This window comes from Schistocerca americana, chromosome 4, assembly GCF_021461395.2.
Source record: "Schistocerca americana isolate TAMUIC-IGC-003095 chromosome 4, iqSchAmer2.1, whole genome shotgun sequence".
Classification (NCBI taxonomy): Eukaryota; Metazoa; Arthropoda; class Insecta; order Orthoptera; family Acrididae; genus Schistocerca; species Schistocerca americana.
In genome coordinates, this window is record NC_060122.1 from 203,936,509 (window position 1) to 203,954,255 (window position 17,747).

General features: G+C 40.4%; 1 protein-coding gene across 1 annotated transcript in view; it reads right to left on the reverse strand.

The window, feature by feature from the left end:
* Positions 1-10,048: 10,048 nt before the first annotated feature.
* The window catches only part of LOC124613350 (sodium-coupled monocarboxylate transporter 1-like), a 92,698-nt gene continuing 84,999 nt past the window's right edge, over positions 10,049-17,747 (reverse strand). The window contains exon 12 of the mRNA XM_047142046.1: positions 10,049-10,648. Coding sequence (XP_046998002.1) covers positions 10,378-10,648 — 271 coding nt within the window. The 3' untranslated portion in view covers positions 10,049-10,377. The remainder of the gene's footprint in view (positions 10,649-17,747) is intronic.

Genomic DNA, 17,747 nt, shown 5'->3' on the forward strand with positions numbered 1-17,747 from the left:
GAGGGACTCGTTCTAAAACTGAATTATCCAAAACAAATTTTTAATGTGACTGGATATTTTCCTCGAAATGTTATTTTCGTTTTATAACTAGAAGCTTCGTCAAGATTTATTTCTGGCATATTCCGGCCAGCCGGTACACTGATCTTTGGACATGTGCAATCACAAGAACATTCAGATATTCCTCATTCGGTATCTTAATTCCTTTCTTTACTTTACATTTCGATTTAGATGAATGATATCAATGTAAATATTAAAAAGGGTAGGTAGTAATCCTCCCAGGTGGCTTACACCTTAGTTAACAATTACTTCCTTTAATTTACTTCTATCTGTTTATTACAACGGGTGTATTTTTGTAAAGACTTCTACCTCTATTAGTTGATAAAGATATGCACATTGACACCGTCTTCCATAGTCTGTCGTGACTCACACGGTCAAAAGCCTTCTCGACGTCGATAAAGGCGATATGAGTTTCTGCATTAAATTCTCTGCATTGGTCTATAATGTTCTTAATTTCAAACACATTGTCTGTGCTTAAACGACCTGATCTAACCCAATGTTGTTCTTGAGAAATAATAGCGTCTGTGATAGTGATTGTGTAGTTTGTAACTAGTGTTTAGAAGGCTGATGCCATAATGGTTTCGACAGTTATTGCGTTTCCTTTCTTGAAAATGGAGATAAAGTCCGCTATATACCAAGTGCCTGGAATCTAGCAATTACTCCAACATTCATTTATTAACTGTGACATTGTCTTTTCTAGAGATAAGGCTCCATATTTAATTAGTTCTACATTTATTCCATCTATTCCAGTAGCCTCCTTATTCTTCATGCATTTCAAAGCCTTTTGCAACCCCTCCATAGTAACTGCATCTACTGTTTCATTGTACATACTTTCTCCAGCGTCCTCTTCGGACTTTCACGTACACCATAAGTTTGTATAATGATTTATCCACTGTTCATCGGGTAAATGCTCAGTTACGAAGTGTCTCTTTCTTCTTTTATATGGGCTTTCGGGGCGCTGTTTGCACATCGTTGTTTACCGTGTACGCCGTGTCCTAAGGGTCTTATGACCAAGTTCCACGGCTTTTGGTGTGCTTTTCGCACTATTAGTTTGGCAGCATTCCTTTTTATTTTGTGTGTTTCGCATCTCTTTCACATTCCTGTCTGTAAAAACTTTAAATGACCTGCTTCTCTTTCTTTGATGGCTTCTTTAATTTCTATATTTCTCTTTCCTTCCATTTACCAAGTGATTCCAAGGCTGCTTGCATGATGCAGGTCTTAACATTATTGCATTCTGTATAGATATCTTTATTGATTGGAGGTGAAGAAATCTTCCTTGGTGTCTATACTGATACAGTTTCTTATTACTACTGTATATTCCGACAGAGATGTACTTTGAACAACTCATGTTGTAGCTTCTTTTAGAGTTTCTTTGCTATTTTACATTATCTTACTGCCTAAAATGAAGCCGTCGTCGCCTAGTCGCTTCTTCTATAAATACGTATATCTTGCATATGCTGCATATCTTGCATAACATTCCTCCATTTACAATTAAGTAGAATATTAATTACAGACCATCACACTCGTGCACTTCATGCAAACTTGTGGATGTCTATCCTTCGGTAAAACGTGTTAGTAATTTTAAAATAATTAAAGCAGGAAAATTGGCGCAGCGCCTGTCGATTAGTGCAAAGTCTTCCCTTCAAATAATCCTAATGTTGGGGGTATGGGCAGATTTCCAACACTTGCGTTACAGTCATCAGTGATGTCAGCATGGTCGAGCATGTTAATTTTGTTCGCTGCTTTCTGTAGATCGTTTTAGAAAGTGGTATCAGTATCATCGTTCGTGTCTCTTCTGGCCCGTACAGTCCTACAATTTGAAATATATCATTATTCTTTCAATTATGAAGGTACATTCATGAAAATTTCATCTCCATGTGTCACTGACTAAAAATGACACTCAAGCGCTAGCTCCTTTTGTTTGTGGGACGCCTCTGTAAGCCGTCTAGTAATCTGTCAAATCTTTTCTTCCTGTTAGATTTTTCTTATTTTCTGTTATTATTTGCAATGTCTGCTTTCCTTTCTTTGAGCAGCTGACCTTACTCGTTCCTTTGTTGGTCAATCCTCGAAAATTCAAAGTGTCCAGAGACATATAATCCGCAATATCATTTCGTTTGTCTTTTGCGATTTTATCCAGTCTTGTACCCAAGGCTGATCGTGAGTTGGCCAGTAATTTTACAACCCCCGGGCCGCATTACGAGCGCTGCGCAGTTTAAGTCCCATGATGGAGCAGCCACCTCCTGGCAGCGCGACCTGCGTGATTTTCTGTCGAGGTTGTTTCCCTTAAGGAAGCTGTCTTCCCCACGCTTCTAGAGCACTCCCAGCCCTATGTGTGGGACACACTTTGTCTGGCTCCTCAGTCGGGACCATTCCAGCTTCGATGACCGTCCCAGTAGCTATGCTACCGCCGGAACAGTTCTCGACTTCTTCGAAGCACTATATCCCACCCACCCGGCACTGAAGGTACCTTCTAAAAAGCGGCATCCCTGGGAGGTGCTAACGTACTCACTGGGCCAAATTTGACCATTTGGGTTACCAACATGAAAGGGCAGAACTCTGACGAGGAGAGCGGCGAGATGTGTGTCGCCACATGTGTATGCAAATTGTGTTTGTATACTCGCTTTCACACACACACACACACACACACACACACACACACACACACACACACACTAGTCGAGAAAACATACAGGTTGAAAAGCTCAGGCAATATATAGGAGAAATAATGAAAAAGTAGCACAATGTAAGACTTTTTCCATTGTCAAAGGTAATCCAAATTGATAAGTGACAAGATGAAGCGGGCGATTTGTGTACTCTGTTGCAGGGTGGCAGAAGCCTGAACTACAATATAGTCGTGTTCCCACTACAGTTCTGGAGAGTATAGAGCCAAGAGACCAGGGGTGAAGCCTTAGAGGGGCTTAGAGGTGGGGAGAGCCCAGTTTAGGTCGCTTTCCTATAAATGTTAATACATGCAGGTATCACAAATACACATATCTGAACATAAATATTTCAGTATATGCGTCCTGAAAGCGAGCCTGTTTTAACTGTTGACACTGGACGATAGAGAGGTACGGTCGGTGACGAGAAGACTGGGGTTTGATGTTCTTAGTGAGGACACGAATAAAAAGTGTAAATAGGAATGTGTGCCATATCGATATGAACTGCACAAACACAGTGATTACTGTCGAGCAAACTGTGAACCGTGTACTGTGTGTTTTATTCCTGACTGAGCGATGTCTGGTGTGTGCACGATGTCTGATTTGAACATTACAAGAACTGTTCTTTGATGTGTGTAAGTTTTTAACAGTGTGTTTAAACAAACTGAAACTGGTTTGAGAGTGCCACGGACCAGGATGTCGTATAGGCTTGTGCACATACTGGATTTCCAGTTCCGCGACATCAGATTTCAGAAGTCAGCTGCGAATGTGAGGGAATCGTAACGTTATCGCGTTATCTCGTCAACGCTCAATCTTGCGGCCTTGCAGTGAGGTGAGACGTGTTGTTGTTTTGTTTGCGTGACATCTGAAGATGAATATATATATTCGTGACGAAACACAGGGTTCTCTTTGCTCGAACAAATTGTAAGTGACTTTATCATCGTTTAAAATTTGCAATCCTAATACTATTTTACAAGTGATGACTGCACATTTTTTGCAGTGAAATGTGAAATGAAACTCAAACTAGTTACATCCAGTAAAAAAAAAAAAAAAAAAAAAAGGCTATGTAATCCACTAGTCCAAAGGAATATGAGAGCGTAAGCCATCGTAACATGGTGTCGGAGAAAACAAAATGTGACTGAACCAGGTAATTGTTTTAATTCATCTTTTATTATCCAACAGTCACGGTTTCCTACGTGGACGACGTGAATTTCGACCTCCTGATCCACATTTATAAGCTTAATACAGAGGAAACTGGATATGCTCGTTACAATGTCTGCTGGCATTCATAGCCGTGGTAGTTGAAGGTCCGTTTATTCATCTTGGTTGTTAGGGCGTGTCATAACCCCCTCCAGTTTCTTCTCATAGGATTGACGTTTCGACCCCTCTCCTATGATCTATTTTAGGAGTTTCTGGTGCGTCCAGTCCGCTTAACCTCCTATCTAGCTTTTACGACATTCTTCTAAGTCATCGTAAGTTTTACTCTCAATATACGCACAGCATTCAGTTCGTCTCTCTCTCTCTGTTTGTGTGTGTGTGTGTGGGGGGGGGGGGGGGGGGTGTATGTGCGTGCGTTTTTGATTTCATGAGAGCAGATAAGACCTAAAAGAAACTAATCACCATATCAATTGCTGTTCCCTCTACTACATGAAAATACATTCTCTTCCCAACAGGTACCAAGAGTACTGAATCCTGCTGCGATAATTACTAAGAAAATTCCTTTTATTTCAAAGTATATGTGATGTATCGCATTCTCATTAATTAATAATACCTATATACATATAACCGCTACCGTTCGATGCGGTTAATTAAATAATTCTCATTGTTTTCTCTACTGTTTCAGGTAAGCGCAGTTCGTTCATTCCAGAATGGCGCGAACCTCAGTTTCCTAGTTGTTTTCGGTAAGTGACATTCCACGCTCGTTGATACTGCATGCGCCGTCCGTGTCTGACTAGCATTCACTTCTTGCCAGGTGACGCTGCTATCGCCTCGACGGGTTTATATTAATAGCACGTCGGTGGTCGATAGCACGGAAAACCTGAAGTTCTGTCATTGCATACATTGTTCCCGGAAATAACATTAGTAAAAGTCACATCTACCTTCAGATCTCTGCATCTTATCTTGTTGTTGCGCTTTCTCCTTTCATCTTTAACGTTGATGTTATATACATATGCTCCGTAAGTATGCGACTAACGTGTTCTTCTTACTTTACGGCAATGGACATTTTGTCCGTGAATCTGTGTTCTTTTGTTGTGAGGATGAGCGTCTATGCTCTCATATATTTAAAGTTACTGCTTTTATTTGCTTGTGTAACCAATAACATGCAATTTATGGGGTTCCTATGTGTATTGTCTGGTATTAATGTATTCCATGTGAATGTTTGATTTTAATGACGTGTCGTTGTAAATGCGTGCAAGTATTTTAACGATGGGTCTTTGGTGAGCTTATTCGGAATCTTTGTCTCATTGTGAATAATCTGCAGGTCATAGTTAAAAATAAAATCTATTACTGTCAACTGATTTCTTTCTATACGACGAAATTTATATGTTTTATATCTACAATTTGTCTCTTGCTCCGTTACGAAACTCATGTCATTGATTGTAAACTTCGATCTACAAGATAGATATTATCGCTCACACGCATCTGTCTGTGCATCACTTTACGCTGAAATACTGGAAGAACACAGAATTTGGACTGCATATCATGGTTTTGTGTTCTACTGGATCCTTCGATTCTTTGTTGTTCTGTGATTCCTGCCCAGGTGGTGCTGGAAAATCCGCTTTTCGTACATGATATCATGGGAATATCTCTGTTACAATACTTGGGATAGTTGCGATGTATTCGTGGAAGTACATCTAATGGATATCCCAAGAAAATTTCATCACTCAATTTTACTAAGAATGTTACAGTATTTGTTGCAAAGGCAGCGTCGATGTAAGGAATAACACTATTTCATTAATTCGCAAACAACAATTACAGAGGTTTTCCGTAAGGGCGAGTGTCTTTAATTGCTACCACAGGTACATAAATTTCAAAAAATTCATTGTTACGTAGAGAAAAATATAAGTGGAAACAAACTAAAACTTCTGGTAAGAGAATGAAGTGTGTTCATTATCTTAAACTACCAATTATTTTTGTTATGAGGGACAAAGTTTCGTGTGATTATCGTTGGTGTTTCGAACAGAAGACAAAAGTGACGCAATACACACTGATGTAACCAAGCTATTTCTTTAGAATACCAGTTTGTTGGGAAATAAAGCTCAACAGAAATTTAAATTTAATGTGTTATTATTTAACTGTTGACAACAGCACGTCCTTTCCGAAGCGGCGCGACACGTATGTAGAGATACAGTCATGTCGATTATTTTTATGGAGTTCAGAGAGCTGTTAAGCCGATGTAACACGCGACAAGATTCTTGATTGTTTTCATCTCGTCGGAATAATCTAACGTACATCCGTCTTTTACAAGAAGACAGTGTCTTTGTCTGCATTGTCTTCCAAGGGATTCTGGGTGTTCCTATCGAGCTGGAAATCTTAAGAGACGCAAGAGGCAACGGTTGACAAATGAAGTGGGAGCACATCCGATCTAGGGACGATAGAATTCTCATTAAAAACGTATCGCTTTACGAGTAGACGAGGGCAAGGAGGAACACATAACATCGAAGAGAGAAATATTGTTTCAAGGGGGTGTTCCACGTGACCCACAATTCTTTGATATTTCATAAATAATCTAAGCTATCGAATTGAGTTACCAGAAAAAAAGTACGAGCAAAGGAACGGTCCCTTCACTTCCTAGATAGTGCTGTAACTTTTTAACTTGCGGGATACTAAACTAGAATTTTCTAGTTAGGTAATTTTTAAATGAATCTTCCAGCGCAAGGTAAAGGAGTACTATGATACAAGTTGACACTCTTCTCTGCAGAGTTGGGCAAGCATTGGCAAGGACAAGTGTTCTTTAAGTGCGTTAATTCCTAAAAGATAAAATGCATTCCGTTAAAAGGAGGTGTACAGTTCCATTCATTCAAAATGTTTGCTCATCATCTAGGCAGGGAATTAGTTTAGGATTAAAACAGTAACCTCTTTGCGCACAACACATTGCCTTTACCGCTCTATTGGTTTTCTATCCGTAAAAGCAAAGCGGCAAGTTCCATTTCAGACCGTTTGTAGATTCTGTATTTTCTTAACCAAATATCAGGCTATGTGGATGGAAGCATAGGGAATTGCTATTGATAGGTTTGGAACGTGATTTCAATTAACCACATAACCGAAGGAAACCTTCAGAAAACTTTGTCAGTACTGGCGGATGGGAACTGATTTAATCCTGTGCATTATGGCCTCTTAGGTGCATGTCTGGGAGAGTTTGGTAACTGTGCGCAGTAGCTGATAGTAAGCACTCAGTACTTGAAGTTAACGATAAACACAACAAATTCCGACTATATCTACCTTCTGATACTTGTAACAAATCGAAATAAGAACAGAGGTGACATCTGATTTGTGGACTGCATATAAGACAGTTAAAACTGTCCAGAAAAAAACTGAGAACGGAAGCTTATGTTTTCATGATTTATTATTATCTGCATATGTTATTAAAATCTGCAATTCACTGCTACATTGCAAGGATTTGCTTTCTAAATGCAACAGTTTACAAACACAATCTGCTCACCATAGTATGTAATGACAGACTGTGGTAACGGTGAAGAAGAAGGTAGAAGACACTGAAATGTAGAAGCAATTACGGACTGAAAAGAAACAACAAAATGGATTGAAGAATAAGAATGGACCAACAGTAAGAGGTGGTTTACTGAGCAGCCAGAGAAATGAAAAAAAGAAAGAAAACCAAAAGTAAGGAGGAAAAACCAGTCACTGGAAATTTTGGATGTTCCCACCCTTTCTGAAGATGACGTTGATGATTAAGACTGTGAATCTACAGACGCATTGAAATCAGTACCACATGTGATATAGAGCGAAATGAGTTGCACCGCACCTGTAGAGGAGTAGGTGAAGACAAAGAGTTGTGCTACAGATATGTTCGACGTTCTGATTGGAAACGTGGAGAAGACACAGAAAAGCTGTGTTTCTGATGACTGCTTATCCAATAAATGCAAATCCTAGTTTCTGAAGTGTGAAAATTATAGTTATTACAAATTTTTGCTACTTTCTAAGTATAGTTCAATATTCGAGTTTGCTAATAGAAATCGGCATATGATTTCAGTAAAGGAAACAAAAGAAAAATTCGGAGTAGGTATTAAAATCCGTGGAGAAGAAGCAAAAACTTTGGGGTTCGCCGATGACATTGTAATTCTGTCAGAGACAGCAAAGGACTTGGAAGAGCAGTTGAACGGAATGGACAGTGTCTTGAAAGGAGGATATAAGATGAACATCAACAAAAGCAAAACGAGGATAATGGAATGCAGTCGAATTAAGTCGGGTGATGCAGCGGGAATTAGATTAGGAAATGAGACACTTAAAGTAGTAAAGGAGTTTTGCTATTTGGGGAGCAAAATAACTGATGATGGTCGAAGTAGAGAGGATATAATATGTAGACTGGCAATGGCAAGGAAAGCGCTTCTGAAGAATAGAAATTTGTTAACATCGAGTATAGATGTAAGTGTCAGGAAGTCGTTTCTGACAGCATTTGCATGGATTGCAGCCATGTATGGAAGTGAAACGTGGACGATAAATACTTTGGACAAGAAGAGAATAGAAGCCTTGAAATGGTGGTGCTACAGAAGAATGCTGATCAGATGGGTAGATCACATAACTAATGAGGCGGTATTGAATAAAATTAGCGAGAAGAGAAATTCGTGGCACACCTTGACTAGAAGAAAGGATCGGTTGGTAGGACATGTTCTGAGGCATCAAGGGATCACCAATTTAGTACTGGAGGACAGCGTGGAGGGTAAAAATCGTAGAGGGAGACCAACAGATGAATACACTAAACAGGTTCAGAAGGATTTGGGTTGCAGTAGTTACTTGGAGGTGAAGACGCTTGAACAGGATAGAGTAGCATGGAGAGCTGCATCAAACCAGTTTGAGAACTGAAGACCACAACAACAACAACTACATATGATTTAAGTGCCGACTATTTTTACTCACATATATTTGATATAAGGTTCCCTTCTGAAGAGCAAATTGGCACAGCCAACGCAGATAATTACCCCATGGGATCGGAAACCTTGAAAAATCACGTCTTGGTGATATCTAGAGCAGGTCTATTGTTTTCTAGGGTTCCGTACTTTAATCTGTAACAACGTAACCATTATAGGATCACTTTTTACCTGTCCGTATGTCTGCCTGTCTGTCCGTCTGTTAAAAACCATTTTCCTCAGGAACGGATAGACCCATACAATTGAAATTTATGTGACATACTAAGGTCTACGGTTGCTTGGCGATATAAAAGATTTGAGCTTCCAAGTCAATGCAGTGAAAAGATACAACTACTTAGGTCGCATATTTTGATACTCGGAAATTCATTTATCAAACCCTATCGGGTACTTGCTGTTAACGTATAATTACGAAATTTCGCAATAAGCAGAGTTTCCTAGCATAAGTAAAGGGAAAAATCCGAAAACGTTAAGTTGTTATTGCATCACATGAAAAAAAATTATTGTTCATGTCAGTTCATTATACGATTGTCTGTCTGACAACCTGTTAAGACACCTTCTCTCAGAAACCCATAGACGTATCAGACTGAAATTTATGGTCAAAAATTTAAGATGATACATCAATGCAGTCAAAATATCACGGCCATTTGTGTCACATATACTGATGCCCGCAATCTCACTAAAAACCTACAGACTATTTCCGGTTGACCTAGAACCACGAAATTTGGTGTGAAGCGAGGGCAATATTCATTAGTACAACGTCTGCTTTAAGTTTCTACTAGAATTTAAGTTCCTGGACCTAATTTAGAAATTCACTGTGGTTTTAAGTGAAATACCGGACATGAGAATGTATTATTATTATTTAAAAACATAAGTGAAAAATGAGCACATTGGATTGCAATAAATTACACCCTATGATCTCTAAACTTTCATTCAGCTATTTCAAACAGTATTCAGTAATATGACTCCATAATGAGTAAAATTAATGAAAGATTACTGTGGCAAATGCAAAATAAACACAGAAAAATTGAAATTTAAGTTACAGTTGAAACATTCTCTAAAGCTTTGGAATTCCTCGGATTGATTTCTTACTAGTGTCGATACCTACAACAGGCAATAATTGTCGACATTCTAGATTCCCAGGATAGATGAACTATCTATATATATAATTTGTACAGAACCCTCATAGTGCGGGTCCTACTCGCACTTGGACAATTTTTTTTCCATTTATATTGATTTAGCGCAGTAATAGTAGGGAAACTACACCACTTTCTCTCAACGTGTAGCTGTGTACATGCAAACATAAGACTACTTGCTTCACTTGTGCAGTGTACATATCTTGATGATGATCGAGGAACTCACGTTGCGTGAATGTTGTACCAGTATCTTGAAATGTTTATGAAATATTAGAGGGTGTCCTGGTTATGGGTAGAGAAGTGGTCCTCTTTGAAACTTATTTTCATCACTTGAGAATGGAGACATGTTAAGTTCCACAGGTCGGGAAACCGTTTGGTAGAGGAAGGCATTTCTGAGTGAGATCGTCGCCCCTTGTCGTGGCTCTAGGCGGCCCCCTGCGTCTCTGGCTGGTGCTTCGTCTGCTGCAGCAGCTCCACACGGACTGCCGGCTCGGCGTCGGTGGCGCCATCTTCCCGGCGCCGATGTTTAGGGCGGACCATGGGCGCCAGCAGCGAGGGCTCCACGTCCCCCGGCCTTAGAGGGCCCGTCAGCCAGCTGACCGTCCAGCCCACCGTCACCATGACAACGGCGCCCACCAGCGTGTAGTACAGGTACGACAGCCGGAACAGCAGCGGCACGTCGTCTGTCGCTGGGCTGTGGACACAGAAACTTCACTCAACACCTGTGGCCGAAAATTACACTAAATCGAAAATTTTTACCAGAAGAAAAAAACAGTGAATAAATTTCAGAATTTACATACAATAAAATGTTTGAGTCGATCGAGAAATAAATTAATTAGAACCCAGAAGTGGTGTAGAACATTGTAATGTCACATGATGTTGGCGTACATGTGTCCTGCTCTGAACTTGCTCCCCCACCACCAACTCTTCTACCCCTACCTACTAGTAGCACTCATCTATATGGAATCTGTAAATCTCTAACCGCGAGCAGCTGCCAAACGAAATTCAAACCTAAAAGCAACAGAAACAATGTCTCCTCAACGCCAAAGGGTGCGGTAGTAGCATGTGTTGCTACTTTGATGTTTATTACTAAGATCAGGCACTGTCATTGCAGGCTCAGTAGGCCAGACTTGGAAATGAACCTGTCAGGTTTGAAACTAGTCGCCTAATATAAATAGTGTAACAGAATACTTAATAAACGCCTTAAGAAATTTAATGAAGTTGATGCTTGCTTGTCAACAGAACGTTGAAACTGAAAAAAGTGGTATATAATCTCCAGAATGAGATTTTCACTCTGCAGCGGAGTGTGCGCTGATACGAAACTTCCTGACAGAGTAAAGCTGTGTGCCGGACCGGGACTCGAACTCGGGACTATACTTTTATTATATAAGCTATTTATAAGAGCGCACCATGATCAGGTTCTGTGATATGAATTACCATATTGCGTCATTATGGACTGAATGCAGCGCATTGCTGCCACAGTGATTTTTGTGACGACACAATTGACGGATGAAGTTAGCATGCAGTGACCATAAGGCAGGATGCCCAATTTCTACTTCCACGTCTGCCCTCTTCAATCACTGTTACGTCTGTAACAAAGGGTTATTTTTTCACAATGTAATTATTAGTGTTTCTTCTGTTCCACACATCGATGCACTGTGGGAGAGGTGCCTGCTTGCAGGCCGCTTTGCGAGCCGCTATATTATCTGCGGTGCAGATACGCAGCGGTCCTTGAAATATGCATTTGCAGATTTTTGTGCATATCTGAAACATCTTAGCAGACCTGCACACAGCGTCACACTGGAAAATAATGTTGAAACGATTATTAGGCCGGGAAGCTAATGATCGCACAATAGACCAGCTTGCCCCTGCGTAAGTATTTTCTAACAGCTTACATCTCTAGCAGCAGGTAAATACGAAGAATATTTGCTGTTAACGCCTTGAAAGATGCATCGTGAAGCTTTTTGTGCATATCTGAAACACTTTAACAAAACAGACAAGCGGTTTTTTTTAGTTAGCGTAACAGTAGAAAACATCTCTTAAGTCAAACTTCTCTAATTCGCTAGGGCCGGCCGCTGTGGCGCTTCACTCCGGAACCGCGCTGCTGCTACGGTCGCAGGTTCGAATCCTGCCTCGGGCATGAATGTGTGTGATGTCCTTAGGCTAGTTACGTTTACGTAGCTCTAAGTTCTAGGGGACTGATGACCTCAGATGTTAAGTCCCATAGTGCTTAGAGCCATTTGAGCCATAACACGCTAGCAGCAGATAAACACGAAAATAATCTACATAATTATACAAACGAAACGGTACAACTACCAACTTCAAACTTCAACCCGTTAGCAGAGTATTATTTTATTTCATTTTACGTATGAGCCCATTTCTTTTGTTGCAGGCAGCCACCACCGGTGAGTGCTAGTGCAGAAATTGTGAACTACGAGTTTCAGAACAGAACAGCTGATTTATTTATTTATTTCTCGTTCGGCATCACAGAGGCGTAATTTACAATATTCTTATCACTATATACTAAAAAAGAAAACTATATAATTCTACACTATATTCCAGATGTATCTGTGTGAAATCTTATGGGACTTAACTGCTAAGGTCATCAGTCTCTAAGCTTACACACTACTTCGTCTAAATTATCCTAACGACCAACACAGACACCCTTACCCGAGGGTGGACGCGAACCTCCGCCGGGACCAGCCATACAGTCCATGATCGCAGCGCAATAGACCGCTCGGCTAATCCTGCGCGGCAATTAAATTCTAATTCCAAACGCTTTAAAAGAAGAAACACTGCTCAGAATGACGTCAAATTTGAATGGAATATTATAAAGAAGGGGGAAACATTACGAAATAAAAAAAAATCTAATGAAAATTTGCCCATTACATTTGGCTGCAAGCGTCGTAGCCTAAATTGGATTGGCTACAAATAACAGATAATTCGCAATACGACGGCTATGCTGTGAGTTGCATTACAAACCAACCATACTGTGCAATGTGCATGACAGCACAAGTTTTGGCGCTGTTACTTAGGTAATCTCATCCATCAGGGCAGGGTCGTGCCACATTGGATGGGAAAACTCGGCTTTTTATTGTCCTGAGGCCAAATACCGCATAAAAGCAACAATGAACAACCCTTTTAATTGCCTTGAGGCAAACTGAGGAACAGCCGTATACCTTCATGTTTTATTTTGCATATTGAGTCGCCTACAGCGTCGTTTATTGGAAAATTTTCATTGATTTTCCTGTTTTGTTTCCTCCTTCTTCGATAATATTCTCTACAGTTCGACGTCATTGTGAGCACCAGCTCTTTTACAATAGTTTGAAACTGGAATTTCAGTTATAATCACCCGGTATACAAATGACACAGTAGACAGCGTTGGAAGTTCCGTGATAGTTTTCGCGGATAATGCAGCTGAACGCACGGGAGTCGCAAAGGTAGAAAGTTGTAGCGAAATGCAGGAAGGCGTGCAGAGTGTCAAAATTTGGCCCAGGGAGTGGCAAAAAAAAACCGCAGTATAAACAAATGTGACGTATTGCTTGCACATAAATAGAAAGGTCCATTACTGCATGATTACACGATTGCACAACAATCACTGAAACCAGTTACTTCTATAAAATATCTATGAGTATGTGTCGGAAGATGTTTAAATGGAACCGCCGCATAAGAGAAATCTCAGGTAAGGCAGACGCCAGAGAGACTCAATAAGAGAGTCCTCAGGAAAGGTAGCCACCAATCAACAAAGGAGGTAGCTTACAAAATCCTTGTTCGACCAATACTTTAATATTGCTCGTCACTGTGGGATACATACCAAATAGGTTTGATAGAGGAAATAAAGAAGATCTAAAAACGAGCAACACTTTTCATTATGGGTTCATTTAGTAAGCGCTAAAGCGTCACGGATTTGTTCAGCCAAATCCAGTGGCAGACGACGCAAGAGAGCTATTCTGCATCACTTGCGGTTCAGAGAACTAACGTGGCTAAGAGAGTTAATCGGTCTATTGCTTCCTCCTACGTATATCTCGCTAGAAGCTCATGAAGATAGGATAAGAGAGATTCGAACCCGCACGGAAGCTTGCCAGAAGTCATTCTTCTCGTAAACAGTTCGTGAGTGGAACAGACAAACGGGGAAGTGATAAGTGGTACACTTCGTGCCACTTCACCTTAAGGTAGATTGCGGCGTATAGATATAGATGAATACGTAGAAGTGTAGAAGTGAAATAATGGTTTGTGATACATGGAAGGCTCTCTTTCTCTCTCTCTCTCTCTCTCTCTCTCTCTCTCTCTCTCTCTGTCTGTCTGTCTGTCTGTCTGCTTATGCATGCCATATACACATGTGACTTGTGTTAAAATACGAGGGCTATCCACAAAGTACATTACGTTTTGGAATTAAAAATAAATAAAGTATTGGAAATTTTTTTTATTATATACAGATGAAAGCCACACTTAAATACTACTTTTCTACATAGTTGCCATTTAAATTATGGCACTTATCGTAGCGATGGACGAGCTTGAAAATTCCTTCGTCGTAAAATTCGGCCGCCTGCGCCTTCAACGACGTAATGACAGTCTTTTGGGACAGAAAAGGTGTGATTTTTGTGGATTTCCTGGAAAGACGCACTACAATAAACTCTCAAAGGTGTTGCCAAACTCTGCACAACCTCAGAAGAGCAATAAAAAACAAGCGCAGGGGAAAGTTGGGCTCAAAGATGTTGCTGATTCACGACAACGCCCGGGCCCACACGGCAAATGCCACTCGTGAAGTTCTCGAATATTTTAAGTGGGAGTTGTTTCCTCATCCGCCGTACAGTCCCGACCTGGCACCGAGCGACTTCCACTTATTCCCAGCAATGAATAAGTGGTTGGCTATGCAGCGTTTTGATGACGACGCACAGCTTCAAGAAGAGGTAACCACGTGGTTGAAGGCGCAGGCGGCCGAATTTTACGACGAAGGAATTCCCAAGCTCGTCCATCGCTACGATAAGTGACTTAATTTAAATGGCAACTATGTAGAAAAGTAGTATTTAAGTGTGGCTTTCATCTGTATATAATAAAAAAATTTCCAACACTTTATTTATTTTTAATTCCAAAACGTAATCTACTTTGTGGATAGCCCTCGTAAATAGAAATATATCACATAAAAATCTAAATCTAAATATACACTGTTATTAAGCTAGCCTAATATCGGAGAAATCCTCTAAAATGAGATTATCAAACGTGAAAAATGCAAGTTGAGTTTCACATGGCCCTTGTTTTTGGAACTTATACTTATTTGCATGGAGAGGTTACTGGTTCAAGGCCGTTAGCCCTATTTGGACTTGAAGCATGTTCAGCTTTGTAAGTGATATGGAGCGTAGCAATATCAGTAGTCAGCATTTTTTCATGTAGAGGACTGTTACTTGCCGCTTTCCCAGTCACGGGGAATATGTCACAGTTTAAAGAATCTGAGCCGACCGGTTGTTATCAATTTCTTTTGCGGTAGTTCTGCTGCTCCTTCTAACTTTCTGTATAATTCAATTGTTCTCTCGAAATTTTGCTTTCAGAGGGGGCAGAGAGCACGGGACTGTTTGGGATCGTGCGCTTTGCCGTGGGGTTCGCTTCGAGAGTATCGTCGTGGCCCAGGCGGCCGAACACACTGCTTTTGTATGTCTGAGGTGGCTGTTACTTGTGTAGCAGCCTAGTCCGGCTCGCCACTGCCAGAGGCACGCGCGTCTCGAATGGCTCTATGAGCACCGTAAACAGCAGATAATGAGCGGGTATGCTATATTTGAATTATATGAGGGGGGGCTCTTGTGGAGTGTGCAGTGAATTCGTGACGTTGTGGCAGACTATAGTGGGAGTCTTCTAACTGATCTAGAGAGCTAAGCTATGTGCCGATGGTTTCCTCCAGAAGGCAGTGAGAATTTTTCTACTACTTACAGTGTTCCCGCACCCTGGTTACATCTGAAATCCGAGTTACACTTATTCTCATTTTTTTTTTACATTCTAATCAATTGATGTTGCGGGTAATATGTGTATGTTTTGGTTGCGTTGGTTGCATGTGGTAATTAATCTATGTTTCAGGTGTTTCTACCAGAATGTTCCTTGCTAAGGCCTTGCAAGTGTGGTGGCCCAGGCCCCCGAACACACTGCTTTTGTATGTCTGAGGTGGCTGTTACTCGTGTAGCAGCCTTATTATTAACTAGAGCCAGACTCGTAAGTATTCTGGGCTTTAACATGCTGTGTTGCAAGCTAGTCATTGTTTTATTTCGACAATCCGTAAGCTATTCAATGGTAATTATTACTTGGTGTTAGTTACAGAAAATTGCCATTTAGTTCTAAGCTGTCATTGTTTCTTGGAACTACCACTGTTTCTGGTGAGGTACATCCTGTCGGTAGATACTGCTGTACTTGAGATTTACGTTATTCGGTACTTGCGTATTTGATCTTCAAATTTTAATGTGTTCACTGGCTCAAATTGAGTAATTACTTTTTTATTATTTTAAAATCTGTTCACTGCAGCAAACTTTGCTGTAACGCCTTTCACAAGTTTCAATAATTTGGATGGTAATTGCAAATTCATTCTTCTGTAATTGAATTATGTGAAAGCGCAGATAAGTTTTCTAACTCAGGCTTTAAGTTGTGTAGTTGTTAGCTAGACTCTACGAAACTGAGGCCAAATTTGAAACCTTCTTTCTCCTGAGCTATAGTTAGTGTGTGAAGTATGTGCTTTCATCTTGGTTTAAGTGGTTCACAATTACACCGTCAAACTGTTGTTATTCGTAGCACGATGTCATCATAAATTGCGTTATTCACCCTGTGAAAGTTAAAACAAGGTTTTTGTGTTTTAGTATAGAAGTTAGAATTTCTGCGTAGTAAATTATTTGAAGCAAAAAGTGTAATGTTATTTCCGTCCAGCATCCAACCACTTCCTCTTCGCCTCTACCACTTCAGAACCAACGGTAGATCATAGTCAAGGATGGAGCTAATTCACTTATAAATTCGGTATAAAACCTGACATGCATTTCATCGTGGTCTTGCACTATATTGCGGTTCAGTGATTTTAACTGTGTTTCAGCCTACTAGTACTCCAGGATGAATTTTTCATTCTGCATGTGGGAGTCCGCTGTTTTGAAATTTCCTGCCATATTAAAACTGTGTGTTTGACATAGAACCTGGGCATCTTTTTTTGAGGCCGTGTCCACCGAAGGCAAATTTCGAGTAATTCTCAGGTATACGCCTTCGAAGTGCCAGGATATGGCCACCACTGGGGTTTCTATGTCACTCGGCCCCGCTATTAAATGATGGGAAGGTTCTTTGAATTAACTTTTTATAAGAGTGTTTGAATATTCAATTCATTATTTCAGATTTTGTTTAACTTTTCGATACTTCGGGCTCTATCTTCTTTACAACTTCGTGGAATTAATGTGCCGCTGATATCCTCAACAAATGAATCAGATTTCTTAGTCTTGTGAGACAGGTCAAGAGATCAAATTTTGCTGCGATAGTTATTGAACACTTCGCGCGTCTTACATTTCATACAAAAACACGTTTCATGTAAGATCTGACTATCCAGTGATTTTTGCTCTATTTTAAGCCGGCAGACGATGTTCCCTCTCAAGTGTCCGGTTGAATATCAGAAAGAAATTTACCATGTTTAATGATTCTATGTGGTTCTAATTTTCTAGAGCTTGGCCAGGTATTCGCTTGAACTTGATCCACAGTTGAACTACGCGCCCGTGGCGCAGGCGCCACCGTCATACATATAATTCATGCACACACTTATGGGCACCTGGACGTGAAATGACCGA